The sequence below is a fragment of the Arvicola amphibius genome, chromosome 12 (genome assembly GCF_903992535.2).
Source record: "Arvicola amphibius chromosome 12, mArvAmp1.2, whole genome shotgun sequence".
NCBI lineage: Eukaryota > Metazoa > Chordata > Mammalia > Rodentia > Cricetidae > Arvicola > Arvicola amphibius.
Genome location: NC_052058.2, coordinates 58,513,690 through 58,538,277, shown reverse-complemented (window position 1 = coordinate 58,538,277; position 24,588 = coordinate 58,513,690). Strand labels below are relative to the sequence as shown.

Genomic DNA, 24,588 nt, shown 5'->3' with positions numbered 1-24,588 from the left:
AGCTCTCCCCCAGGTTCACACATAGTTTAGAGAGACAGCTTAAGAAGATCATATGTTCTATTTTATTCACTGTTTGTATTTGAAGTTCTTCTTTCAAGCATCGTTTAAAAGAGAAAAGGCACCACTTCCAAGTGTTTCAGGAAATGATTCAAGATGGACATAAAAACATAGTTCCCATTATTAAGTGTTAGTGGAACTGAAAGAGGCCTGACTCATGCCCCCTGAAGACCAACGTGATTCTGAAAGTGGTTTATGTAGAAGGCCAGAGCAACACTGTCTTGCTTTCTAATTAATGCCTAGAGTCCTGCCAAATGATCTTGGACAGGAAAGGGAGAGGTATGAGAATCTTTATTTTTTTTTCTTTTTTTTTTTTTTTTTTTTTTTGGTTTTTCGAGACAGGGTTTCTCTGCAGCTTTTTTAGAGGAGAATCTTCATTTTTAAATAGCAAAATTCCTGCCCAGTTACTGTCAGTGACTATCAGAAATTCTAGAGGGCACTGCGATCAGATCAACACAAGGAAAAGAGCAATGAGCAGAATAGGAACAGAGAGGAGCCTGAGCAAATAGAAGTATAAGCAAGGCTTCCGAACACCACCAACGACACGCGTGTTCATAGGCTTCAGTGACCGGTCCCACTGGGTTAGGATGGCGTTCCTGGCTCCTGACCACTTCCCTGGACCTTCCAACCGGAACTGGTAGGGGCTGCAAGGGCCAAAGAACACTTCTATGGCCAACCTGGGATCCTTGAGAAACAGCTGTCGGATATTGGGCTTTGCTCCAATAAAGGAGGCCAGTTCATCCATGTAAACGATGTAATCCGTCTGAATGGTCTGAGTGCTGCCAAACCTAGAGATGGAGAGAAGCGACTCCTGTGATACCCGGGCTTTGTGGAAGCAAGAAGAGAGAAAGCAGCTCCCATCTTCCTACCGGGGCAGTCGTTATTCTCTTGTGTTATCGAGGGGATTATTTCATACCTCATTTGGAAATAAATCCCCCAACACTACCGAGCAGTGGAGAACGATAGTTGTCCCTTGCTCAAGCGAAGTTCCTCATTCACAGCCCCCAAGCTAATTAGTGGCAGACCAGGGATGGAGTCCAGTTTTCCACGCTAATTCTCGTGCTTCTGGTCCTTTTCATTTCAAGCATCCACTTGAAGGATCATCCACCCTGTGAAGGGTTTCTGGGCTAGAGAACAGAGCTATGCTTTCATTTGTTTCCCCAATTATTTCTAGTCCATCACTTTCATATGTCCTTTCTGGGATAGACTGCTGAAGGCAGGGTTAAAGGGGACAATACACCGAGGCTCCTCAGTCTTACTGCTGACTCTGCACCTTGCACCTAGTAGGACCCAGTGCAACGGCAGGCAAGAAGGTCTCCACTCTTAGATGGAAGAATGGGGCTCATAGCTGTTAGTCTGTTAACTTCATGAAGGATCATTTAAGACAAAATCGGTTTCAATTATTGAGAAATTCTGATTTTTTTTCTAGGCAAATCCTGGTTCTACATTATAATAGATCTACCTCATAAAACCCTTACCATTTGAGCTTTTTCCCCATTTTCTCATCAATATCATCCATCATGTCTTTAACAGAAGGCAACATGCAAGTTCCTGAAAAAGAAGGAAGGGCAAAATAGTTTAATGAATCCAGAGTAGGAATAGCCCAGAGTTTTTCGGTCTCAGTGAATTATGAGTCACATTGTATTTTCAGTTTTAGAAGTGTTTATTCGTGTGCGTGTATGTGTGTATGTGTATGTGCGTGTGTGTGTGTGTGTGTGTGTGAGTGTGTGTGTGCGTGTGTGTGTGTGTGTGTGTGTGTGTGTGTGGCCAGAGAACAACTTGTGGGAATTAGTTTTATCTTTCTACCATGTGGGTCTTGGAATGGAGCCCAGGTTTGTCAGTCCTGCCATCAAGCGCCTGTGTCAACCGAGCCAATCTCTCCAGTTCCCCTTTTTGTTTTACTTTTTTCCTTATTTTTATTTTCTCAGAGCCAAAGTTAAAACTCTTGTCCTCACAGAGAGTTAGTGACCTTCCTTTAAGTCCAGTCTCCCTAAGGTGGGATCTGAGGGCCAAGAGAGGGCTGCTGCTTTGCTGGAGTCACTTAGCCCTCTGAAGCCTGAGCAGGGAGAGACAAAGGAGAGGCAGAGAGGCCACTGCTGAGTGGACCATGTGGATGTGGTGGCAGTCTGGTGGCTCAGGGTATACAGGGGCATGCATACTCATTCTAAGCTTCCACGGGAAAGGGAGACTGAGCCCCAGCGAGCCACAGTAGTACTAGAAGCCTTAGTTATGGCTTCAAAAGGAGCCCACTTTACTAAAACTCCCCCATTGAGAAGTTTCATAAATTAAGGTTCAACTAAACGTTGCTTAATATACTTCGACATCTCTGTTTTTTCTTTAATTAAGGCTCCACTTGTTTCTATGGACCATGGCTGTCCACAGCTATACCCCTTTGTTCAGATGTCACCATGACTCTGATCTCGGCTCTGCTACCAGAGGACGCTGGCTGACTTCCTTACCTAATCAAGTCTGTTGTTTCCTTTTCCTTTTGAAAATATGAATAATATGTACTCTTGTACCTTAGAAATTAAACGTCTCTTACATCTTGTACTTCCTGTCTCTAATCAAGCACTGCTTGTCCTTAACAAACACAGTTCAGAGAAGAGAATAGCCCAGAAGACCCACTGCCTTCCCAGAGGGTGTGCTGTCCCTGGCTGTGGGTATCTGAGGTTAGCTGAAGATGTGCCCAGAACTATCTTTCCTCGTCACCCTTTCAAATAATGTAATTCCATTCCGTTTGAAATCATAATTTCATAACATTGTCATGCAGCAAGTGCCAAGAACTCTTGGAGTTCTTGTCTATTGAATGATCTCAGGTAATTGTCAGCTCCCAGGAATCATAAGTAGCAAAAATCTCCAATAATATTGTACTATTGCACATGATAACCCAGTGACACATATTTCAAATTGCTCATGGAGTACCATGCCAATGGCAATAGAGTTACAGATTCTCAAAGTTGGATGGGTCTTTTGATTAGAATTTTTGCTTGGATTCTGAAAAAAATTCTCATTAGCATCCATTGGTGAACTGTTTGGCCCACTTACCCCTTATTACTTGTGCAGCCCAGCGTGCCTGGAGGTCAGTTGTGGGAATGGCAGCACCAAGGGACTGGACAAGGCCAATAACTGCCATGGTTGGTTTCTCCAGCTGAGGAGGGAAGATGCCTTTGTACAAGGTAACCTCATTGTTTCTGCTTTTGATGATGGAGTCATCCAGGAAGGGATAGGCATAACCATAGCCTGTTGCGAAGATGACACAGTCAATGTCCTCAAACACAGTCCCATCCTCAAACACAGCGGAGGTCTCTGTGAACTCCTTCACATTAGGCTTGATGGTCACAGTGCCACACAGGATGCGGGCTGGGAGCTCATCATTGAACACGGGTTCTTTCCTGAGAGTTCTGTATGGACGGAAGAGACTGGTCATTGTAACAGTAACATGTCCCCCTTGTCTTAGTCTCTGTACAAATTGTGGAGGAAGGAACAAGATGACCAAAAGGTTTTCCTGAGCTATGGAATATCACTAATGCATGAGAAGAATAAAAATGATGTGAGGCCATATAGGAGGTAAGAGAAGTTACTAGCAAAGTCTATGCCAAGAAAAATTCTAATGTAAGACACCTGGTATCTGAAGTCTTATTGCTTCCTATTACCCATGAAATTGAGAAGGTTCGGTCCTTTTAAATTCCCAATACCTAATTTTTTTTTCTCTTCTGAAATGACACTGTCCTCTATCTTAGGTCACAGCGAGATCTGAATAATATGAGAAATTTTGTAGTCTGTAGCACAGAAAAAGCGCTAACAGTATTAACGTCTATTCTTGTTTTCTAAATTGGCCATAGTAAGATAGACTTGGGAGGGTAAAGGAATACATAAGAGGGCTACCCCTGACATAGAAAAAGACAGGGTCTCCTGAGTAAATTGGAAGCATGGGGACCATGGGAGAGGGTAGAAAGGGAAGGAAGAGGCAGGGAGGGGAGTGGAGAAAAAATATAACTCAATATAAACAGTAATAAATGGGGGAAAGAGGGCTATCTCTGGGCTTTCACAGAGTAGTGAAACGTGAGCCACATGAAATAATTGCACCACTTAGGCCAAAGAAGGTGCACCTGGGAACTTATGTAAGGCGAGAAGAAGGGAAGAACAGTTTGAAGCACGGGCACCTGGAGATCTGAAGAGATCCATTGTTTTGATCAGGAAAATCTCCATGCATACAGAGTATTCTGAAGTTGCCAATGAACTCGAATATCATGTAAGGAAAGGGCTTTGTTATGTATGACCAAGACAGTCAGGGGAAGAAACTGAAGGAGGAGAAACTGAGACAATGAGATTAGGTGGAGCTCTGGTTGGAAAAGCGCTAGACTCAACTGCACTTCTTCTCTGCCACTTGTATTAAACTCATTGTCACCCACCACTAAGCACCCCAGCCTCACTGAGACTGTGTTTGCCAAGGCTGTCAGAATAAAGCTGTTGGGTCCAGGGGCCCCGTTCAGTTATTTTCCTGAACTTACTAGTACCTCTCGGCTTAGTTGATTGTGTCTTCCCTCCTGAAGCACTGTCTGTCTTCAGAGATGATCACTTTTCCTTAGTGCCTTTCCTAACATGGCTACTCTCTCCTGGTGGTCCCTGCTTCTCTTCCCCACATGGTTGCTGACAGTCTTTTTGCCCTCTGTTTCTACACTCACCTTTCAAGAGATGGCATGAAATTTAACTTAGCGTTTACGCCTAATTCTAGGACCCTATTGAAAACTGTCTTTGCGGCCTTTTTATCCCCTTTGCCTGCATTGTATTCTCCACAACGTACATCACCATATAGCTTTCTACCAAGCATTTGTTGTATGTTTATGGCTACTAAGAGTGTACGCCAGTAGAGCGGAGTTCTGCTTGTTCTAGACCCTGATGTATCCCCAAACACTTAACCTGACCCAGTAAACACTTCATTTATACTTGTTGAGTTAATGAATATGTAAGAAGAAATTTGGGATTTGTAGCCAATGTTGAAGTTGTTTCTTATGTAGTGGGCTTGAGGGAGTTGTGGAAAAATACTAAGGAGGAAACAGGGAGTGCCAGACTTGTGTAGAACTAGTTCCGTGAGAGCATTCTTTGCAGGGGGTGAGGAAAAGAGAACAACACAGGAAAGTGATTTTGTTAGCCTTCACTTTGCCATTAAGTGTGAGGTCACAGAGTAAGGATAAAGAACAAAAGACGTGGAATCAGCAGATGTGGATTTATACCGAAGGTTGCTTCTACTTCCTGGATGTGGGACTTTGGCAACATTAGCAATTCTATCGCACTTCAGTTTTCTCGTCTGAAAACCAGAACAAACACAGCCCTCTTAGTTGCGAGGGTACATGTCATAATATATGCCAGAGCCTAAAGCAGAGAATAGGTAAGACTCTGGTAATGTATGAAGCGCTTAAAACATGTTTATTTTTATTCCTGTTGCTATGGGATCTAACTGCTTCAGTATTACCTAACGTTCTAGATGTACAAATCTGGTCAGACAGCTGTGTGGAAATCGTTCCCAATATTTGCAGTTCTTTATCCTTTGACACGTGTGATGTGATTACTTCACGAATGTCTTTGGATTTGTTTTGAGATTACAACACACACCAAGCGTTGACATTGGAATAAACGTTAGCAGGCACATCACGCTTTAGTCCACGTTACCCATTTAAAGGCATCAAGCCGTAGTTCTCATGCTTGAATCTTGCGTTCATCTGCCTCATGTACCACCAGTCAGAGATGGCTGTGGGCAAGTTGTTCTTGAGGAAAGTTTGAAATCGAGTAATCACCAACATGTCCCAGGGGTAGCCGTCATCCCAGACCCTGCTCATCACCCAAGACCCACTTCTGGAGCTGATGATGACCTAGAAAATACAAACGTTAAATGCAGCAAGTGTAGGGCATATTGTAAGATGCCCTCCTCAGCCCCCTGTAGAAATGGGCTTGCTACTCTTGTGCTTGGGTTTTTGTTTGTTTTGTTTTGTTTTTGTTTTCTTTTGCCAGGAGGAAGTAAAAAAAAAAACCCTCAGCTGTCAGTCCTCCTAAAGAATTATTTTGTTTGATCATTCTTTTTTTTTTTTTTTTTTTTTCGAGACAGGGTTTCCCTGTAGTTTCTAGAGCCTGTCCTGGAACTAGCTCTTGTAGACCAGGCTGGCCTCGAACTCAGAGATCCGCCTGCCTCTGCCTCCCGAGTGCTGGGATTAAAGGCGTGCGCCACCACCGCCCGGCTAAAGAATTATTTTGACTAAAGAAGTAGGCTTCCCTCAGATCTTACTTCCTTTCTTGGTTTTCCAAACCCACTGATTGCCCATGTAGGTTCAGACCCTCATTTCAACTTAGTTCATATCCATAGGCCCATCAAAATTTGAGCATAAGGCAAAAGAAAGCCAGCTTTCCTTCCTGGGAGACGCGACTTCAAGGGCACTTTGAGACAAGCTTCCTCAGGTCTTATCAGATTCCCTGCTGCTGCTGACAGGAACCAGCTTACTTCAATCATGTCTTCCTAGCACAGGTGACCACCGATATGACTCCCAGCGCTTATCCAAATACTGATAACTACAAAGAAGTAATTATTATCCCCAAATAGGTATTGCTGTAAAATAAGGCAAGCAAATTGTGATCTGGACACTATAGGCAGAAATCCTGGCCCTCCTACCTCTAAATGATGTGACATAGGGAAGACTGCTTTAACTTCGTTAGTCTTGTTTCCTTTTTTTTTCTTTCTTTATTTTAAATATTTATTTATTTATTATGTATACAATATTCTGTCTGTGTGTCTGCCTGCAGGGCTCCAGACCTCATTACAGATGGTTGTGAGCCACCATGTGGTCGCCGGGAATTGAACTCAGGACCTTTGGAGGAGCAGGCAATGCTCTTAACCACTGAGCCATCTCTCCAGGCCTCTTGTTTCCTTTCTTATAAACCAGAAAGAAACAGCATCTCAGCTACTTCAGACATGCATGAGGGTCAATTGAGCATGATAACTTGAGTCATATGACTGATATCATCTAGGATATAATGTGATTATTAAATGTCTCTTTCTTCCTCTTCAGCTAATTCGCAACACAGTGGGTTTTTAGGTTTCTTCTATTTATTTCTTCTTTTCTTGCTTTTTAAAAATTATGCAATGCCATTATAAGAGAAGCAAACTAGAAAAGAAATGTACCTTCAAAGCTTCAGAAATTGGGTTTCTTCTAATTCATTACATATGCAGACATAAATATCTTATCACCTTGGTTCATCGTGTTGCTCGTAGTTCAATAACCTTAAATGGTATACTTTTACTTATGAAGAATCCACATTTTTCAACTCTTCATGAACTCTTCTTGAAGTCTTTGAAAAGATCACCTACTGGGGCTCCTATGTTTCTTTCCTACCTCAGTTCCTGTGGCTACTCTGTGCTCTTGGAATCTGAAGCGCCAAATTTTGCTTCTCTTAAGTCATCTCCCACTCAGATCTTAGGTTCCTTTGGGCTTTTTAAGAAGTTGCTAATGTTTTTGTCTTCAATTGCCTTTTTTCACCAAGAGGAAAAATAAGATTCAATGTCCTTTTACCTACGGTTGAAGGCACTTACTTAGGTGGGAGTATTAAAGTACTTTGATGTATCATATCCATTGTCGTTATTAAGAACCTTCATTCCAGCTGTCAAATACACAGTACTGATTCCTGGCCTCACGTTTGCTGTCATTCCCCCATTCTAAGAACAGCTTCTGTCTATATTTTAGGTTTATATTTGACTATATGGTTTATATTTCTCTTTCAAGAATGGGTTCAGGACCATCTCCTTTGTGATGCTTTGGATTCTACAGTCTTTTGGGCATTTAGTGACAGAGTCATCTAGTTTTTTTCCTTCATTCTAGTGCTAATCTTAAACTGTTGTCACTATAACATAACAGTCTCAAGACTGTTATGTGTCTGTCTGTGCAAGTATGTGCATGTGTATGTGTGTGCGCACACACGTGCATGTGCCTTTTGGCTAGACTTTATGACCTCTTGAGAAGGAAGCCCACATGGTTACTTTCTTTGCTTGCCCCCTGGTTGTCAAGTGCAGTGTGTGGAACAGAGGCATAGGAATAGATTTTCATGACATTGTCCTGACTTGATCTTCATGCATCTTGACTGGAATACTGTGGAGTAAAACTAGAAGTACGATGGCGATGCTCAGGGGCCTATCAGGAGCCAATTTTGGGGATCTATGCCATCTGGAAATAAGATTCCTGCCTTTGGGCTTCTGGAAAAACAACCTTTAATGCATCTTTCCAAGGGAGATGACATTTTCCCAAAGTCATACCCTACAAGGACCTTCATCCTTCCCTCTCCATCTTTCTTTTGGCCTCCCTTCACACCCTTCTTTCCACACCCACTGAGAGGCAGCCAAGAAGCCTCTCATCAGTTTTTGAGACACCTAGTTTCTTACTTCAAGACCCTCTGCCTGAAGACCTCTTTTGAGTCTGTGCCTTTCTCAACTTCTGGTTCTCTGCTTGTGTGTCATCGTCTCCAAGGGGTCTTTCCCGCCACCTGTGGAGTATCGCACCCTTAAATTACGTGAACCATGTGCTTTGCTTTCCTTGCTAGCACTTTCCGCAATGATAATTTATGTATTAGGGCATTTACATAATTAGTATTGTGGTGTTCAAGAGTGAAGGGTACGTTTGTTTTGTTCAGCATTCTTTCCCCAATAGCTATGCCAGTGCCTGGAAGAAGAATTAGCCACAGACTGAAGGCAGGCATGGATGAGTGATTATACAGCTCTCTGTCAATGTGGACTGAGTCAGGGTTTCTCTCTGTAATAATCTCATTTCTAAACTGGTTCTGTTTTTATCTGCTTTATTGATGTGGAGAGCAGAAGCCCAGAAGTATAGAACAACGTCTCCAGGAGTCTCAGTCATAGCTTTAACCTTGAGTCCACTCTAGTTTCAGAGGAATCGATCAGACACACACACGGTATCAAATCCTTATTGGTCAGAAACATCACTAGTGACACCTATACAGCTATTTCAAATCCTACTAGTTTGTTACCCAGGAAGCTGAGGTATATGAAATATTACTTGGCTAAAACACGTCATGCAATTCCACAGCAGTTTTCAAAGGAGAAAATAGCAGTTTTTGTCCCTTTAAGATTGTCCGTGGCAGGGGTGAGATGTGGTACCTGTTGAGCTACGTGGCTGACTTCTGCAGCAATGTCACAGCCCGAGTTCCCCAGGCCGATCACTAGGACTCGCTTTCCCTTCCACATCCCTGGCTCCTTATAGTCCCTGCTGTGGAAGCATTTGCCTTTAAAACGATTTAATCCTGAGGAAAAAGGGAGAAGCATATGAATCAACTTGATTTCTGTTAAAAAAAATCAAACAACTCTAGTGGTCACAAAATAAGAAAATTTAATAATCCTAATATATTATAGAAAACAGAAATATATTTTAATTGGCCTGTTTGTAGTTTAATTAAAAAGATATTACTGCTGTTTGGGGAAGACTTGAATATATTCCACAGAGGTACATGTGCCGCCAGCTTGGCGACAACAGGGAAGTAAAGCTGGTGGTTGAGGACATTGCCCTTGGCAAGGATGGTGGGGTGAGCTGTTACAGGACAGCATTAACTGTCTGGTTCCAACAAGAGCAAGCCTGGCTGTTGGATCCCTCCAGCTGCCTTCTCACCTTGCAACCTTTAGGTGCTGGACATGCCTAGTTCTTTTTCTAACTCTTTACCATACTGTGGTGCAATGCAGTGGGGTTGGAGGGGGAGGGCTCGCTAGAAAGGCTAGCACCATGCTGCTTACCTTTCCAGTGCCTATAGTTAGGAGCCAAGTCTCTTTCCTCTACAATGTCTTAAATGCCCGGTTTTCTGTTACTCACATTAGAAAGTAGACTAAAATAGACCTCACTGATACGTTTATTCCTGACAGATGTGTAGGTGGCTTCCTCACCTTCAGCCTTACCTGGAAAGGAGTCTTTTGGTAGGTGGGGGTACACATGATGCCCAGAACAAATCATTATAGCATCAAAGACAGCTGTCTCTTTTTTACCATTCTTTTCAGTGGTAACTTCCCATTTGCCAGTAGTTGAGAAATCAGGACTTTTATTTATACTGGTTACAAATGTCTAAAGAATATAAGAAGAAAGCCTTCTTTAATATGCTAATAGTAGATTGGTCTTAAAATCATTTTATTAGTAAGGCACATCTTAAGGAATTCAAAAGTCCCTTAGAAGAAATGAAAACATTAGATTGTATATATATATATATATGTATGTATGTGTCAATATTTGTGTGTATGTATTCTTTGCCTTGTTTTAAAATAGTTTCGTATTTTAATTGTTTATTGCAAATGGTTAAGCTTACGGTCCTACAAAAGATGGCTTTCAATGCCTTGCACAAGAAGTCTAACTAATGTACAGTTCTAAGTGTTTTGTATTTCTTTTATTACATTTATTTTGGACACAAAGATTACTTAGAGAATGAGGTTTTAAATTTATAAACACATGGATATTTTGTATTTATTATTTTTGCTGCTGATTTCTAAGTTAATACTATTTTGAAGTAAGAACTGTATGTGATCATGTTTTACATATTTCTGTCAGATTCATAAGAGAAAAATCATGTTCACAAATCTACAATTAGCAAAACCAAGCAGTTAAAAATGTTTGTTAAAGAGAGTCCCTGGGGGGGAAAGTGGGACTTGAGCAACAGCCACGGACTTCCTCATTGCTATGTCTGACATTGCTTTGCTGACAGCATCTTACCTCAAACTGTATGTATTTTAGAAGGTTCTTTTCTTTGGCAAATGAAATGATGTATTCTTGGAGCTTGCTGTTATGCATGAAGTTGGGGAAGTCATCAGGATAGGGGAAGTCTGGGAAACACATCATTTCTTTGGAAGAGTTGGTAAAGACTGACCGGTAGATACTAGCCCTGCCCTCTTCTGCATGGTCCTGTGAACAGAATTTTCAGGCAGAAGGAGATTGGTAAGTGAGTATACAGCTTTTGTTCATATTCAGTTCCAAGTCATTACAGTAAGTTGAACTGGCCTTTACCCACTATAGACTCTGATGATGTCCGAGACCCCTCTGGCTCCTACAATCCTTTCTCCCTCTCTTCTGCAGGATTCTTCAGGATTCCCCAGATTAATGGAGAAGTTACAAAGCTATGCTAGAATTGTAGAGGAGGGACCAAGTGATGATGAAAGAAGACGGGGAAGTTGAAAAAGAGATAGCAAAGAGAGTAGATCAGGACATTGTGGCCTGGTTCATCTGTAGCCATACACTGGCTCTCTCTCTCTCTCTCTCTCTCTCTCTCTCTCTCTCTCTCTCTCTCTCTCTCTCTCTCTCTCCCCTCTCCACACACCCACACCACCACCACTACCACCACCACCAACAACACATGCCACAAACAAACAAACAAACAAAATCTCACAGCAATCCAGAGTTAGATTCAACTCCTATAGAATTTGCTTTAGGTGGCCTGGAGTTTCAAATGGCTTTCAAGTAACACTATATGTTTGTTGCAGCTGTTGCCTCAACCAATGTATGTGTGAAGTAAATTAAAGACGCTAAATAAAAAGTAAATTTGTTTGCTTGTGGGAAGGTTGTACCTGTGTGTCCATGTGCACGTGTCCCCAATCATCTGTGTGTGTGTGTGTGTGTGTGTGTGTGTATGTGTGTGTGTGTGTATGCATGTATGTCTGTGTCTGTGTAGGTCAGTCTCAGATGTGTGTTCCTTAAGAGCCATCCGCTCACTGAGAAGGTTAGGCTGGCTAGTAAGAAGCTCCAGGAATCTTCTGCTTCTGCTTCTGCCTCCCAGTGCTGGGGTTACAAACTTGGCTTCTGAGGTTTGAACTCAGATGCTCACACTTGCAAATTAAGCAAGCATTTTAATGACTGAGCTAGACTCTCAGTCCAAGGCATTACAGGAACCTGAAAATTACAGTAAGGACCATGAAAAGAGAGCTGAAACTTTACTTGAGTCTCTGAAAACATGAAGGTCGCATGAGTGCTCTCTTGGTCTAGATGAATTATCTGTCATTCTCAGTGGCTCCATGAACAATAAATCAGTGAGCCATCTGTTTTGTGATGAAAGACTAGATTACAGGGCCTTATGGATAGCTGTTGAGTTTGTAGAGAAACATGCAGACAATTAGAATGTTCTCATTAGGTGTCACGTAATTCAAAGCTGACAGGTGAGCAGCTTATGTCCTTTTAGGAAACACTGGAATAGAACACCATGCCAGTCACTATCACTAGCATGATGGGAATTTGTTTGTTAAAAGACAGATTAGCAGGTGTATGCTTGTTTCAAAAAGGAATGTGACTTTGAACCGGGACCTGAGTTTTTTGCTGTTCATGTGCCTGAGTCATTTGTTTGGGACTTTTGAGGAGGTGAAGGGATTTTTTAGCTTCTGGTGAGTCTAGGAAGCTTGATATAAATGGTATTGCAAGGAGAGAGGAAAGAATAAGGAATAAATTAATTCACACAGAGGCTCTCAACCTGAAAGTCCCCAATCTGAAATGTTTTGAGCACCAACATGGCAGGCCAAGTAGAAAAATCCAGTTGTAGGTGGGACATGCATATAGACCCCTCTCTCCAAGACTCAGGGAACACTGTAGAAGTACAGGTCGAAGGACAAGAACCAGAGGATGGAGAAGGGTGTTGTGAAAAGATGTCTTCTGAACATGATATGGGTGTTGCACACATGACCTCATAGCAGGTGTGGTTGCCTGCATGGGGCCTGCACAAGATCAAGGCAGGAACTATTGGTAGTTAGTGGCTGTTGGGGAAGGATCTTTCTTCCTTTCTTTTTCCTCATTCCTTCCTTCTTTCCTTCTTTTTTCCTTCCTTCCCTCCCTTCCCTTCTCTCTCTTCTCTCTTTTCTGTTTTCAATACATTCTCACCTCAGTTTTCCTTCCATCCACTCCTCCCAGTACCCCCTACAACCTCCCCTCTCTCTCAGATCACCTCATCCTTTTTTTCCTTCAGAAAAGAGCAGACCTTCCAGTGATATCAACTGAACACAGCAAACAAGATACAGTAAGTCTAAGCACAAATCCTCATAAAGGGCTGGGCAAGGCAACCCTGTAGGAGGAAAAGGGTCCCAAGAGCAGACAAAAGGGTCAGATATACTCCCATTCCCACTGTTAGGAGCTCCACAGAAATACCAAACTAACAACCATAACATATATGCAGAGGACCTAGTGCAGACACATGCAGGCTGGAATTACTGTTATTATAGACTGTGGCTACTGGTAGGTTACCCCAGCTCTGGTGGATGACCCACACCCATGAACAGACAGGAAGCACTAATTGAACTCAGTGAATTGTATACACACACACACACACACACACACACACAAAACATGAAATTGAGAAGGTAATTTGTCTGCAAATGGGGAAAGGAAAATTGTATTTAGTCATTGGGGGTGATTATGTGGTACACATGATCAAGATACACTTAATACATATATGAAATTTTCAAATAATAAATATCAATAAAATATTTTGTGTGGAAAAGAGCCCATATAAATACACACACACACACACACACACACACACACACACACACAGAGAGAGAGGGAGAGAGAGGGAGAGAGAGAGAGAGAGAGAAAGAGAGAGCGAGAGAGAGAGCCATTGTAAATTGATGGCATTGTCCTGCATAAAGGCACTTTGTCAAGAGTGTATATCTCCATAGAACACAGTGCCCTCCCACACTCCCAACATTACCACGTTAATTGTATGACCTTGTAGACAGACTATCTTAAAATAACATCATATACATGTAGGCATTGCATAGCAGTTAAACCAGAGTATCTAGAAATTGTATCTTTTAAAACATTAAAAGTATGTTGACTAACATAGAATTAGTGTGCATATTTTGAGACATGATGTGATGTTTCAGTGCATAGGTACAATACATCTTGACCAGATTAAGGAAATGGGTTTTTATCCCTTGTCATCATGTTGTATTTGGAGTGCTTGGGTGACTCTCCTGTAGTGATTCAAAACTACTTAATTGGTTACTATACACTATAATATAGAGCATATTACTTCAGTCTGCCTATTGTTGGGTGCCTGTTATCTAATCTCCCAGTGTCTTCCCCGTATCTTACCTTCCCTAGGCTTTAGTATGCACGACTCCACATTCAACTACTTAAGAATACATTTTTTTCATTTAACACAATAACTTCCAATTTTTATTAGTTTCACTGAAAATAATAGGGTATTACTCTTCTTAAGTTCGAGCAGCATCCATTCAGACCATGTGCCACACTTGCTTCATGCATTCACCTATTGTGCTGCTCGGGCCATAGCCAAAAAAATTTTCTTTTTGGCCTGTATTAATGTCTGGAAGTGCTTCCCCCACTTTCTTCCAGTAGTTCTGTTGTTCTGGATCTTACAGTTAAGGCTTTAATCCATCTTTGCTTTATTTTTAAGTGTGTGAGAGGTATAGGGGTCAAGTTTTTAATCTTCCTTTCGTGAATATCCTGTTTTTCCAGTACCATTCACCAAAGAAGTTACCTTTTTTTCTAGTGAGATTAAAGAGATCATAAAAGGAATCTCATTCATAATTGGCACAAAACTGCAAAGGACCTGGGCCTAGTGACGCACAGCCCTAATCCCAGCTTTTGGGAGGCATAGGTAAGCAGATCTCTATGAGTTTTGAGTCCCACCTGGTCGTGCAGAGTGAGTTTCCAGACAGCTAGACCAGGGCTATGTAGAGAGACCCTATTTCAAACAAGCAAACAATGACAGCAACAACAACAACACACCCTTCTCAAAAAAAAAAACTGCAAAAGAGTAAGTTTAATCAACAAGTGAAAGACTTTTCGATGAAAACTGTAAAACCCTGATGAAAGAAATTAAGGAAGACCTCCTCAAATGGAGCTGACTGTGATGTTGACAGGTGGGAGGAACTGATGTCACTATGCTCACACTACCCTAGTTATTTACAGGCTCAATGCAGATTATTGTTCAGTCCACCGACATACCACTGATATTCTTCACAAAACTAGTGAAGAATGTCCTAAAATTTCTTTGGAAGTAAAGAAGACTCCAAATAGACACAGTAAACTTGAGCTAAACCAAACCAAAGCAGTATAAAGAAACAAACAAAAACCCCAAAGCTGGAAGTAATCACATCAGCTGATTCCAAAATATACTACAAAGCTCCAGAAGCCAAAACAGCACAGTACCAGGATAAAAACAGACACATAGACTAGTGGAACAGAATACAGAGCCTAGAAATAACCTAATACATTTGTAGCCAACTGATTATTGACCAGATTCACCTATGAAATTGAAATTTGGGATCACTAAAATGACCTTTGGTGACCTCACATTTAAAGCATTTATTTATTTTTGTATGACAAACGTATACACATTCAAGAGCATGCTGAGGCCAGAAGTTGACACTGGAAGTCTCCCTCCTTCACTTCCCACTTTCGTTTTTATGGTCTCTCCCTGAACATGAGCTCACCAATTTGGCTAGATTGGCCAAGCAGCCATAGGTATCAACATGGCTTTGCCTCACAACATAGGACCACAGATGTGAGTTGCTGCACCTGACCCCTTGGTGTTTCCTGGGGATCCAAATTCAGATCCTCATGCTCGCGGGGCTAAGATCTTTACTCCCAGACCTGCCTGGTGGCTTTTAAACAGGAAGACATATATCTCTCTTATATAAATGTACCTAGTATTGGACTATGGGTTTTATTCTCCAAGTGACTCTTACTCGTGATTTATCACAGGTGAGTTCTGTGCACAAACGAACTTCCTAAGACACCTGGTTCTCTGCTAAGTTGCAAGGAGCTTATTTCAGACCTGCTTCTGTTATTGCATTTTGTGGGCTCCAATACTGCTAGGAGTCACAGCTGCCCCTAGGCAGGCCCAGAGCCTCCTCCTCCACTTCTCTTTCTATTGCACAGATGCCCCACTCACTGAGAATTTCCACAGGCCCCCAACATCATTGCTCCTCTCAAAGCAGGTGGGCTCCAGTCCCTCCTCCAGACAGCTCCTGATGGAGGCCAGGCCACTGACGCCTGCTCCAACGATGGCCACTCTCCTCTTCATGGGTGCCTGTGGAGAAGTGCGGAGATCATTTCTGAGACCTTACTTTGCTGTTTACTTTTGGCTTAATGAGAAACTTTGCGTTCGCACGCATGATAGCATTTCCAGAGTACTCCAGGACTCCTGTTACTCATCAAAGCACTTCCTGATTCTTCGCAAAAAAGCAGCCTAACAGTCACTGGGAACCTTGAGATTTGTGATGTGAACCACTAGCACTACCTGTGGTAAACTTACATTTAAAGCATTCATTGTGTGTGTGGGGGGGTGGGGGCAGGCACATCCACACAAATGCACAATGTGAAGGCAAAATGTATTAAACATTTTGTTTGCAGTCAGCTCCCTAAATTAAGACATTCATGGCTTAACTATATGAACATTCACCCACACCACACATTCATAGGTATGTTATAGGCACACACATTTTGACACAAATGTTTACATGTGGATAAAACAACTAAGATGTATGCGTAGATGGATGATGGCCTCTCTGTGAGAGAGGGTTGATTTCATGACCATCAGCAGATGCTCAGGTTCCTTCTATAAAAGCCAGGGATTTTGGTCTAGCCTATGGAATCCTGCATCCTTTAATTTATCTCTGGATTATTTGTAATTGACATAAGACTGAGAACACCCAGACCTCAATATGTCAGATAGTCAGTCCTTTTCCTTCCTTAACAAAAGTTAAGTTATTGCCTTGCAAGAACACATTCCCCTTATCATTCATTCTCAACTCCATTCTCTTCCAAGAACACTATGCTTCTTAATCTTTTCTTATCTGTAGCTTTTACCACTACTTATCTAATTTTCTTTTTAGGTAAAATTCCACAGCTCTGCAAACAAACAAATTACTTTTTTGTATGATTAGATGATTAGAGTCATGTTCTAGGATATCCAGAAAAAATAAAAACCAAACAACTTCCCAAATGGCATGCCATGTTCATTCTGCCCACAGTGAATGCAGAGCCACCCAACTCCATTCACCCACCCCACCCTCCTCTGTACTCCTTTTCCCTTCACCTCCCAGATGCTCCCACTGCAGCCCTTTGCAATAGCTTTCTTCTCCCACCTTTTCCTTGTCTTCCTTTCTTCTGTGTGTCTAAGCCCCGAGTCTTCTGGGACGTCTGAAAGAGAAAATGTGGGGCACCTGATGGCAAGGGGGTTGTTATTGGAATAGGAAGGAGGAGCTTCTCTTAAAGGGATAATCCTTGGTCCTGTACCAAGTAAACACACACTCCAGCTCCTGTAATATGTGAGTCTCTGGGGTCACCTTTCTAGTTACTCAGACCTGCTTTCCTGTTAGCAGCAGTTAGCAACCCCCGGAGTCACTTATAGGTCCTTACCTGGGAGGTGGCAATTTCTCCAAGCCTCTGTGGTTCTTGAGTCTATTTTCTTATGTGTAATCACAAAGCTTACCTTATTTTTTCTTATTTGTAGGTCTTTTATGGTGGCCTATCGTAACTTTCCAAGTTCTACAGAAAACTCCAATTAATAACAATTGGAAATAGACAGCCCAACAGCAAAGATAGCTTTTCTATGCTACGAAAAATAATCCGTGGCTTGCTAGTCACAGATATAGCAAATCATTCAGAGCTTGGTCATAGACTTTAGAAAAAATTGTATTATTCAAGTGAATCTTGTTGAGGGTGTTGTGGGTCTCCTTCGAGACCTTTCTTAGCAACTTCAAAGTTACAATCTGTAACTGTATTCCATAGGGAGGAGTTTGTAAGTGAATGTGCCTCTTGCCATTGCAATTTACACTCCTAATGGGCCTCTGGTAGGAAGAGGTGTCCATTGTACTCTACCTGCTCAGAAGGGAAGAGACTTCCAGGCAAGCAAAGACCTGCCAGGAGACAGTACGCATTCTTCAAGACCATCACTGGGTTGCCACCTTCACTAGTCAACCTGTCTGCCTACTTACAGATATAGGTCTCAGTATCTGAAACTGCCTACCACTTGGCCAAAATGGGATAGAGACATATGGTCAGAGCCATGGGAGAGTGTTCTACATAAGAAGCCAAGAAGTCAACAGAGTCAAGCTCTACTCTTCAGAAAGCAGTGAAGAATAAGTTACCATTCAAATGTACCTCTCACTTTCTCTTTCATGAGGTTCAGTGTGGTTGGTTTTATGTTGAGGCCTTTGATTCACCTGAACTTGAGTATTGTGCATGCCGATAGATATGGATCTATTTTCATTGTTCTACATGTTGATATCAAGTTATGCCAGCTCCATTTGCTGAATATGCTTTCTTTTACCATTTTATATTTTTAGATTCTTTGTCAAACATAAAGTGTTCATAGGTGTGTGGATTTATAGATGGGTCTTCAATTCAATTCTATTGGTCCTCCTGTCTGTTTTTATGCCAATACCAAGCTGGGTTTTTTTTTTTTATTACTGTAGCTCTACAGTAGAGTTTGAGGTCTGGGATTGTGATGCCTCCCGAAGTTCTTTTGTTGTACAGGATTGTTTTGGTTATCCTGCGTTTTTTGTTTTTATATATGAAGCTGAGCATTGTTCTTTTGAGGTCTGTGAATAATTTTTCTAGGTTTTGATGGACATTGCATTGAAGGAGACCACTTCCTAAATAACCCCAGGAGCACAGACACTGAGAGAAACAATTAATAAATGGGACCTCCTGAAACTGAGAAGCTTCTGCAAAGCAAAGGAAATGGTCAACAAGACAAAATGGTAGCCTACAGAATGGGGAAAGATCTTCGCCAACCTTACATCAGACAGAACACTGTTCCCCAAAATATACAAAGAACTCAAGAAACGTGACATCAAAAGAACAAATAATTCAATAAAATGTGGTACAGACCTAAACATAGAAGTCTCAACAGACAAATTTCAAAGAGCTAAAAGACACTTAAGAAATGCTTGACATCCGTAGCCATCAGAGAAATGCAAATCAAAACAACTCTGATATTCCATCTTATACCTGTCAGAATGGCCAAGATCAAAAACAATGATGACAGCTTATGTTGGAGAGAATGTGGAGTAAGAAGAACACTCCTCCATTGCTGTTGGAAGTACAAACTTGTACAGCTGCTTTGGAAATCAGTATGACTATTTCTCAAAAAATTAGGAAACAATCTACCTCAAGACTCAGCAATACCACTGTTGAGTATATAACCAAAAGATGCTCAATCGTACCTCAAGGGCATGTGCTCACAACTATGTTCCTGGCAGCATTATTTGTAATAGCCAGTGTTGACAGAGGTTTCTGTTCCACCCTATCCCATAGTTATTCAGTCCCAAAGAAACATCCAGAGGTCTGTGTTAATTATAAATTGGTTGGCCTATTAGTTCAGGCCTCTTATTAACTCTTACATTCTACATTAACCCATAATTCTTATTTGTGTTAGCCACGTGGCTTGGTACCTTTTATCAGTTAGGCATTCTCATCTTGCTTTCTCTGCATTTGGGTTATACCTGCAGACTGAGCCTTTTCTCTTCCCAGAATTCTCCTGTTCTGGTTATCCCATCTATACTTCCTGCCTGGTCACTGGCCAATCAGTGTTTTATTAAAATTCAAGTAACAAATCTTTACAGGGCACAAGACCATTGTCCCACAGCAAGCCAGAACCTGGAACAACCTAGATGCCCCTCAACTGAAAAATAGGTAAAGAAAATGTGGTATGTTTACACAAGGAGTACTACAACAGCAATAAATAAAAAAAATGACCTCTTGAAATTTGCAGGCAAATGAATGGACCTAGAAAAAATACCAATATTGAATGAGGTAACCCAAATCCAGAAAGACAAATATAATACGTACTCACTCATAAGTATCTTCTAGACATAAAACAAAGAAAAGCCAGCCTACAGGCCACAACCCCAGAGAACCTAGACAACAATGAGGACTGTAAGGGAGACATACATGACTCTACATAGGAAGGAGAAAAAGACAAGATCTCCTGAGTAAATTGGGAGTTTGGTGGTCACTGGAGAGAGTAGAAGGGGAGAGCAGATGAGAGGAGGGGAATTGAGAAAAAAATGTATGACACAAAAAAAGAATGTGATAGGAAAAATGTTGTGCTAATAACAACAATTAAAATGTGTATGTTGTAAACAAAAAAGTAAAAATAAGCTAACACTTAAAACCATTTATGAAACTTGGTTAGTTATCTAACTTCAACTGAGGACTTTTGAAAAAGTTATTTTATAAGCCTTATTTTCTGTGAGTAATCTAATGCATATATCTTTAATTGTTTTTTATTCAATATTTATAATTCTGAAAAATTGAAACTTAGGTTGTTGAATATTTATTTTCCAAAAGAGTCATCCCAGTGTGAGCATGGTCACAAAATGCCTCACAGTCCAGAATAGGTGGAGACAATTAAACAGTGACCTTGTATAATGACAGGTATGGGTGGTAAAACAGACATACGGGCACTGTCAGGTTGTGTTTAAAAGTAACTGCAGAATAATGGCCATTTGTCAGTGTACTTGAGTTTTAAAGAAAGTACTGGCTTCAAAAAGGAGGTAAGTTTAGGTAGAGATACAAACATCTTATTTCAGTTGACACGGCTTGTCACATGTGTTTAAATAACCTCTGAACTACACAACACACTATGCCTGTGACTGGGGCATGCTCGCTGTGCACATCACTCTGCCTACTTTCCCTACCAACTGGACTCCCCCCGTTCATATAATCCTTTCTCCCTCTTTTTGGCTGGACTCACTTAGCTCTATGATGGCAGGGTAGTCACCAATCTGACGATAGGAAAAGGCTATTTAAGGCCCCGTCTCCACTACTGTTAGTAGTCTTAGCCGGGGGTCATCCTTGTAGATTTCTGGGAATTTCCCTGATGGTGCTCTCTATCAAGATCTCTCTTCCATTGCTCTCCCTCTCCATCCCTTCCACAACTGCACCATCCCATTCCCTCATGTTTTCATCCCTCATCCTCCCTTTTACTGACCCTGCCTCAAGTTTATCCAGGAAACCACATCTATTTCTCCTTCCCAGGGTAGTCCATGTGTCCCTCTTAGGGTCCTCCTTACCACTTAGCTTCTCTGGATCTGTGGATTGTGGTCTGGCTATCTTTTATTTTACATCTAGTATCCACTTATGAGTGACTACATATCGTGTTTGTCTTCTGGGTCTGGGTTACCTCACTCAAGATGATATTTTCTAGTTCAATCTGTTTGCCTGCAAATTTCATGATGTCATTGTTTCTTACAGCTAAGTAATACTCCATTGTGTAAATGTACCACATTTCATTTATTTATCCTTCGGTTGAGGGGCATCTAGGTTGTTTCCAGGTTCTGCCAAACCACACTATTATGTTGTAAATTTTATAATAGCATTAGAAGACAATGGTCCACTGTTCCATTATTACCGTGCCCTTTTTCCTACTTATTTATGTGTTACCAGTGAGTTTTGTAATTCCATATCATTTTTGAGTTTTTTGTTTCAACTGGAAAGTTCTCATTGCATTCTAAAACATAAGCTAGGCCTACTGATAAGCTAGTAGTATTTCTTTTTTCATGTAGTGTTTTTTTTTCTTGGAAAAATTTCCCCTTTCAGCACTTAGAAAAGTGATACCCTACAGCCTTGGCTGATAAATCTACTGAAATCCTTGTGGTGGTTTCATTGCATGTGATGTGTCTCTTTATGTTGACGTTTTCAAAACCATGTGTCTGCCTTTGGCAAATGCTTATTGTTTGAGAAATGAATAAATCATTTAATTGTTTAAGGTGGTCTGTGGGTGCTAAGAAGCTATAATGTAGGTATTACAGCTGTAATAGATGGCTTCGAGAAATCTTAAATAATATGGATGCAGACACAAGATGCATAAGTGGCTATTACATGTTCAATGTCACAATGAACAATTATTTTAAAATTCTTTTAAATATTTATGCAAGCACATATAGGCATACCTACACAATCTAAAATAAACTTATATTAGGGAGAAAAATATGGATGCATGTATACATGAAGTTGTTGGCATGCTTTATCCTTCTGAGCAGGGGAATCCATGTGTGAGTGGATGAAAGAGCCAAGATGAGACAACAGTCAAACGAATAAACAGTATAAAACACAAACAACTTATTCTCGCTGGGAAAAACAGGACAAAATGTTCTAGAACATAGATGATAATATTACGCATTTTGTTCTGGAGCTAACAAGCCAGTGCAAATTTGAACATGTGTTTAAAACAAGGTCAGGCTGTGGTGCACTGTGATTTTTGGTTGTCGAGTGCACTGTTAAGCAATACTGAGGTGAGAGCTGGATCCAACCACAGGACCCGTGGGCTTCCTTCACTCACTGTCCTTTGCCAAGGGTTAGGGTGACTTGTCCTCACATTGAAAATGTTACCCCATCTCAAAGTTCCTACCTATAGCTTCCACAATTGTTTCTGAGGTGACAGAGAGATTGATGTCACCAGGATGACAGCCATCATTAGAGCCTTCTTAAGCAAGAGCCACGTGGAATGTAAAAATTTCCATTGCAACTTAGCAGATTTCTTGTATTGGTTGGGTTTGGCATTGGTGGCCAAGATAAACTACTGGGTTACAGACCATATGAGCTGGAACTGGGATTAGGAGCAGGGACATAGTTCAGAGTTCAGCCCAGAGCTCTTGGCTGTTCTGTTCCTACATTCTACATGTAGGGTCTGACAGTGCAGCCAGGAACATTCCTTAAGGCTAGCAGGAAGCAGAGTTGGAGCCTTTTGAGCTAATGTTAGCTCGAGAGTCACAGCAGACAATTAAACAAGACCTTTACTTTGAATCATATAATTGTTTAGGATTAAATTTTAGTATTAAATTTTTAATTAATATCACTAGATACCTTGGGCAGGACAATTTTTCATTTTATTGGCCTATTCTTGGGATCTTTGGGATATTTAACCCTCTTGGAATATAGTTGCTGAGAAATGTCAACTATGCCTGCCTAGCATTAGAAAAACAGAAAAAAATTAAGCCCTGTGTCTACCATTATCAGCTATTCCATTAAAGAAGTTTCAGTATCACTGAGAACTATATACAGGCCAACTATGTTTTTATATTCAGACGAACAACAACAGCAACAACAAAAAGAAGAACCTTAACTGATTTATTCAAATTGTGGCTTACTAGTTCAACACAAATTTCAAGAACATGTGTTATGTGTCAAACACTGAAGGAGGTAGTGAAGACAAAGATTTATAAGATCCAGAAAAGACAGACACAAACAGTTATTGTCCCTCTAACACTGTGAGCACATGTACACACAGACACATTTTTATATATTAACATCATAAATAATTGTCTTCCCTGTACCAGGTAATGTTCTAAGAATCTCTCATACCTTCAAGTACACATATTCAAGTGCTCTCCACATTGTTTTCCCATCCTACCCCTAACTTTCCAACAACAACGTTTTATATTTAAGACATAAGTCTGAATTACTAGTCCATTCCACTATCTCTCCCAACCCCAGACTGCCATCTAAAGGAGAAAATATGTCATTTATTGACCTATAAGTAGTTTAAAAATTATTTATACAGGCTATCATTTAAAAGATAAAAAAGACTTTGAAATTACCTTGAAAAGTTCAGAGTTCATGAAAATACTGCATGTTGGAATAGAAATGCTGGGGTAGCTGTTTTTACTGTGGCCCTCACTGCCGATGAAACAAGTTGATGTGAAAAACAGTGCGAGGGTTGAGGAAGTCCTGGTACTTTGTACGTTTGTGAACTGGATTTTCTAGCTTGGCTTCTGAAGGTACTGGAAGATATTCAACTGGTCTTTGATCCTTTCCTTTGAGAACAGAAAGCACCATGGTTAATCACGTAACTCAGCTTCTTCTGATGCTGGAACTGAAGCTGTGATATTATCTCTGGTTTGCAGTGAAATTATATTTTTTTCATTTCTGGGACTGACATGGGCTTGGGAGTAAGTAGTCCTTACCCTCTTGACATCTGAGTTTTCTGTCTACCCGCTATCCACAACTTAGTTATGGTTAAAACTGCATAAACAATCCTAAGAATAGGCAACAGATTCTTGCAGAGTGGATGAGTCATGTCTTTCATCTTAGATTTTCTTCAGCACCCAGCATGATGCCCCGTTCATCAGTAGATGCTCAGGAAATTTCTTGTATTATGGTCAGTAATCAGAAAACTAGTTCTACAGAAGAGGCACATTTTTAGCAGTTTCTCCTCAATGAAGTGCACTTAAATTAAAGAAACTTCAACAAATACCATTGTTCTGTTTCTCATTCTCTTGTTGAGATGAATGATTATAGCATCTTAATTCAGGTGATAAGCTAGTTAACGAAGTGACTCAGATCACAGAGCATTTTGTTTCTATTTGGAGGTTTTATGTTCAAACTTGACAATAAATGACAGTCATTGACTAAAAAAATGAGATAGGTGAGCAAAATACTTGAAATTCATGCAGGAAACTGGAAGTTACCAGAAAACTTCATCTTAGTGGTTTTGTGTGTGGGCACCACAGCAATGGATTTTCTATAAACTTCATATAGGAACAAA

The 24,588-nt window shown here is 40.9% G+C and overlaps 1 protein-coding gene across 4 annotated transcripts; it reads right to left on the bottom strand.

Annotated features, from left to right (window-relative positions):
- Positions 1–39: 39 nt before the first annotated feature.
- On the bottom strand, positions 40–23,785 carry LOC119827930 (dimethylaniline monooxygenase [N-oxide-forming] 3). 4 transcript variants are annotated; one of them, XM_038349883.1, is made up of 11 exons: positions 23,642–23,785; positions 17,180–17,234; positions 15,985–16,122; positions 10,800–10,988; positions 9,998–10,160; positions 9,212–9,354; positions 5,728–5,927; positions 3,103–3,458; positions 1,536–1,608; positions 430–845; positions 40–346 (listed from the first exon to the last, which is right to left on the bottom strand). In XM_038349883.1, exons 3-10 carry the CDS (start codon positions 16,114–16,116, stop codon positions 503–505), a joined length of 1,599 nt encoding a protein of 532 aa, XP_038205811.1. In that variant the 5' UTR covers positions 16,117–16,122; positions 17,180–17,234; positions 23,642–23,785; the 3' UTR covers positions 40–346; positions 430–502. The 4 variants fall into 4 exon arrangements, with proteins under 4 accessions (XP_038205811.1, XP_038205810.1, XP_038205812.1 ...); XM_038349882.1 differs by lacking the exon at positions 17,180–17,234 and having other exon boundaries at positions 23,642–23,768; XM_038349884.1 differs by lacking the exons at positions 40–346; positions 430–845; positions 17,180–17,234 and adding an exon at positions 871–1,184 and having other exon boundaries at positions 23,642–23,772.
- Between the last annotated feature and the right edge of the window lie 803 nt (positions 23,786–24,588).

What these genes read in the sequence shown, in the direction of transcription:
- LOC119827930 (XM_038349882.1), bottom strand. Translation starts at nt 23,662, where the DNA reads ATGAACTCTGAACTTTTCAAG. An exon ending in ACCAAAAGACTCCTTTCCAG is followed by an intron (nt 9,355 to 9,997) that starts GTAAGGCTGAAG and finishes CTTTTTCCTCAG; the next exon opens with GATTAAATCGTTTTAAAGGC. An exon ending in ATGGGGAAAAAGCTCAAATG is followed by an intron (nt 846 to 1,535) that starts GTAAGGGTTTTA and finishes CTCCATCTCTAG; the next exon opens with GTTTGGCAGCACTCAGACCA.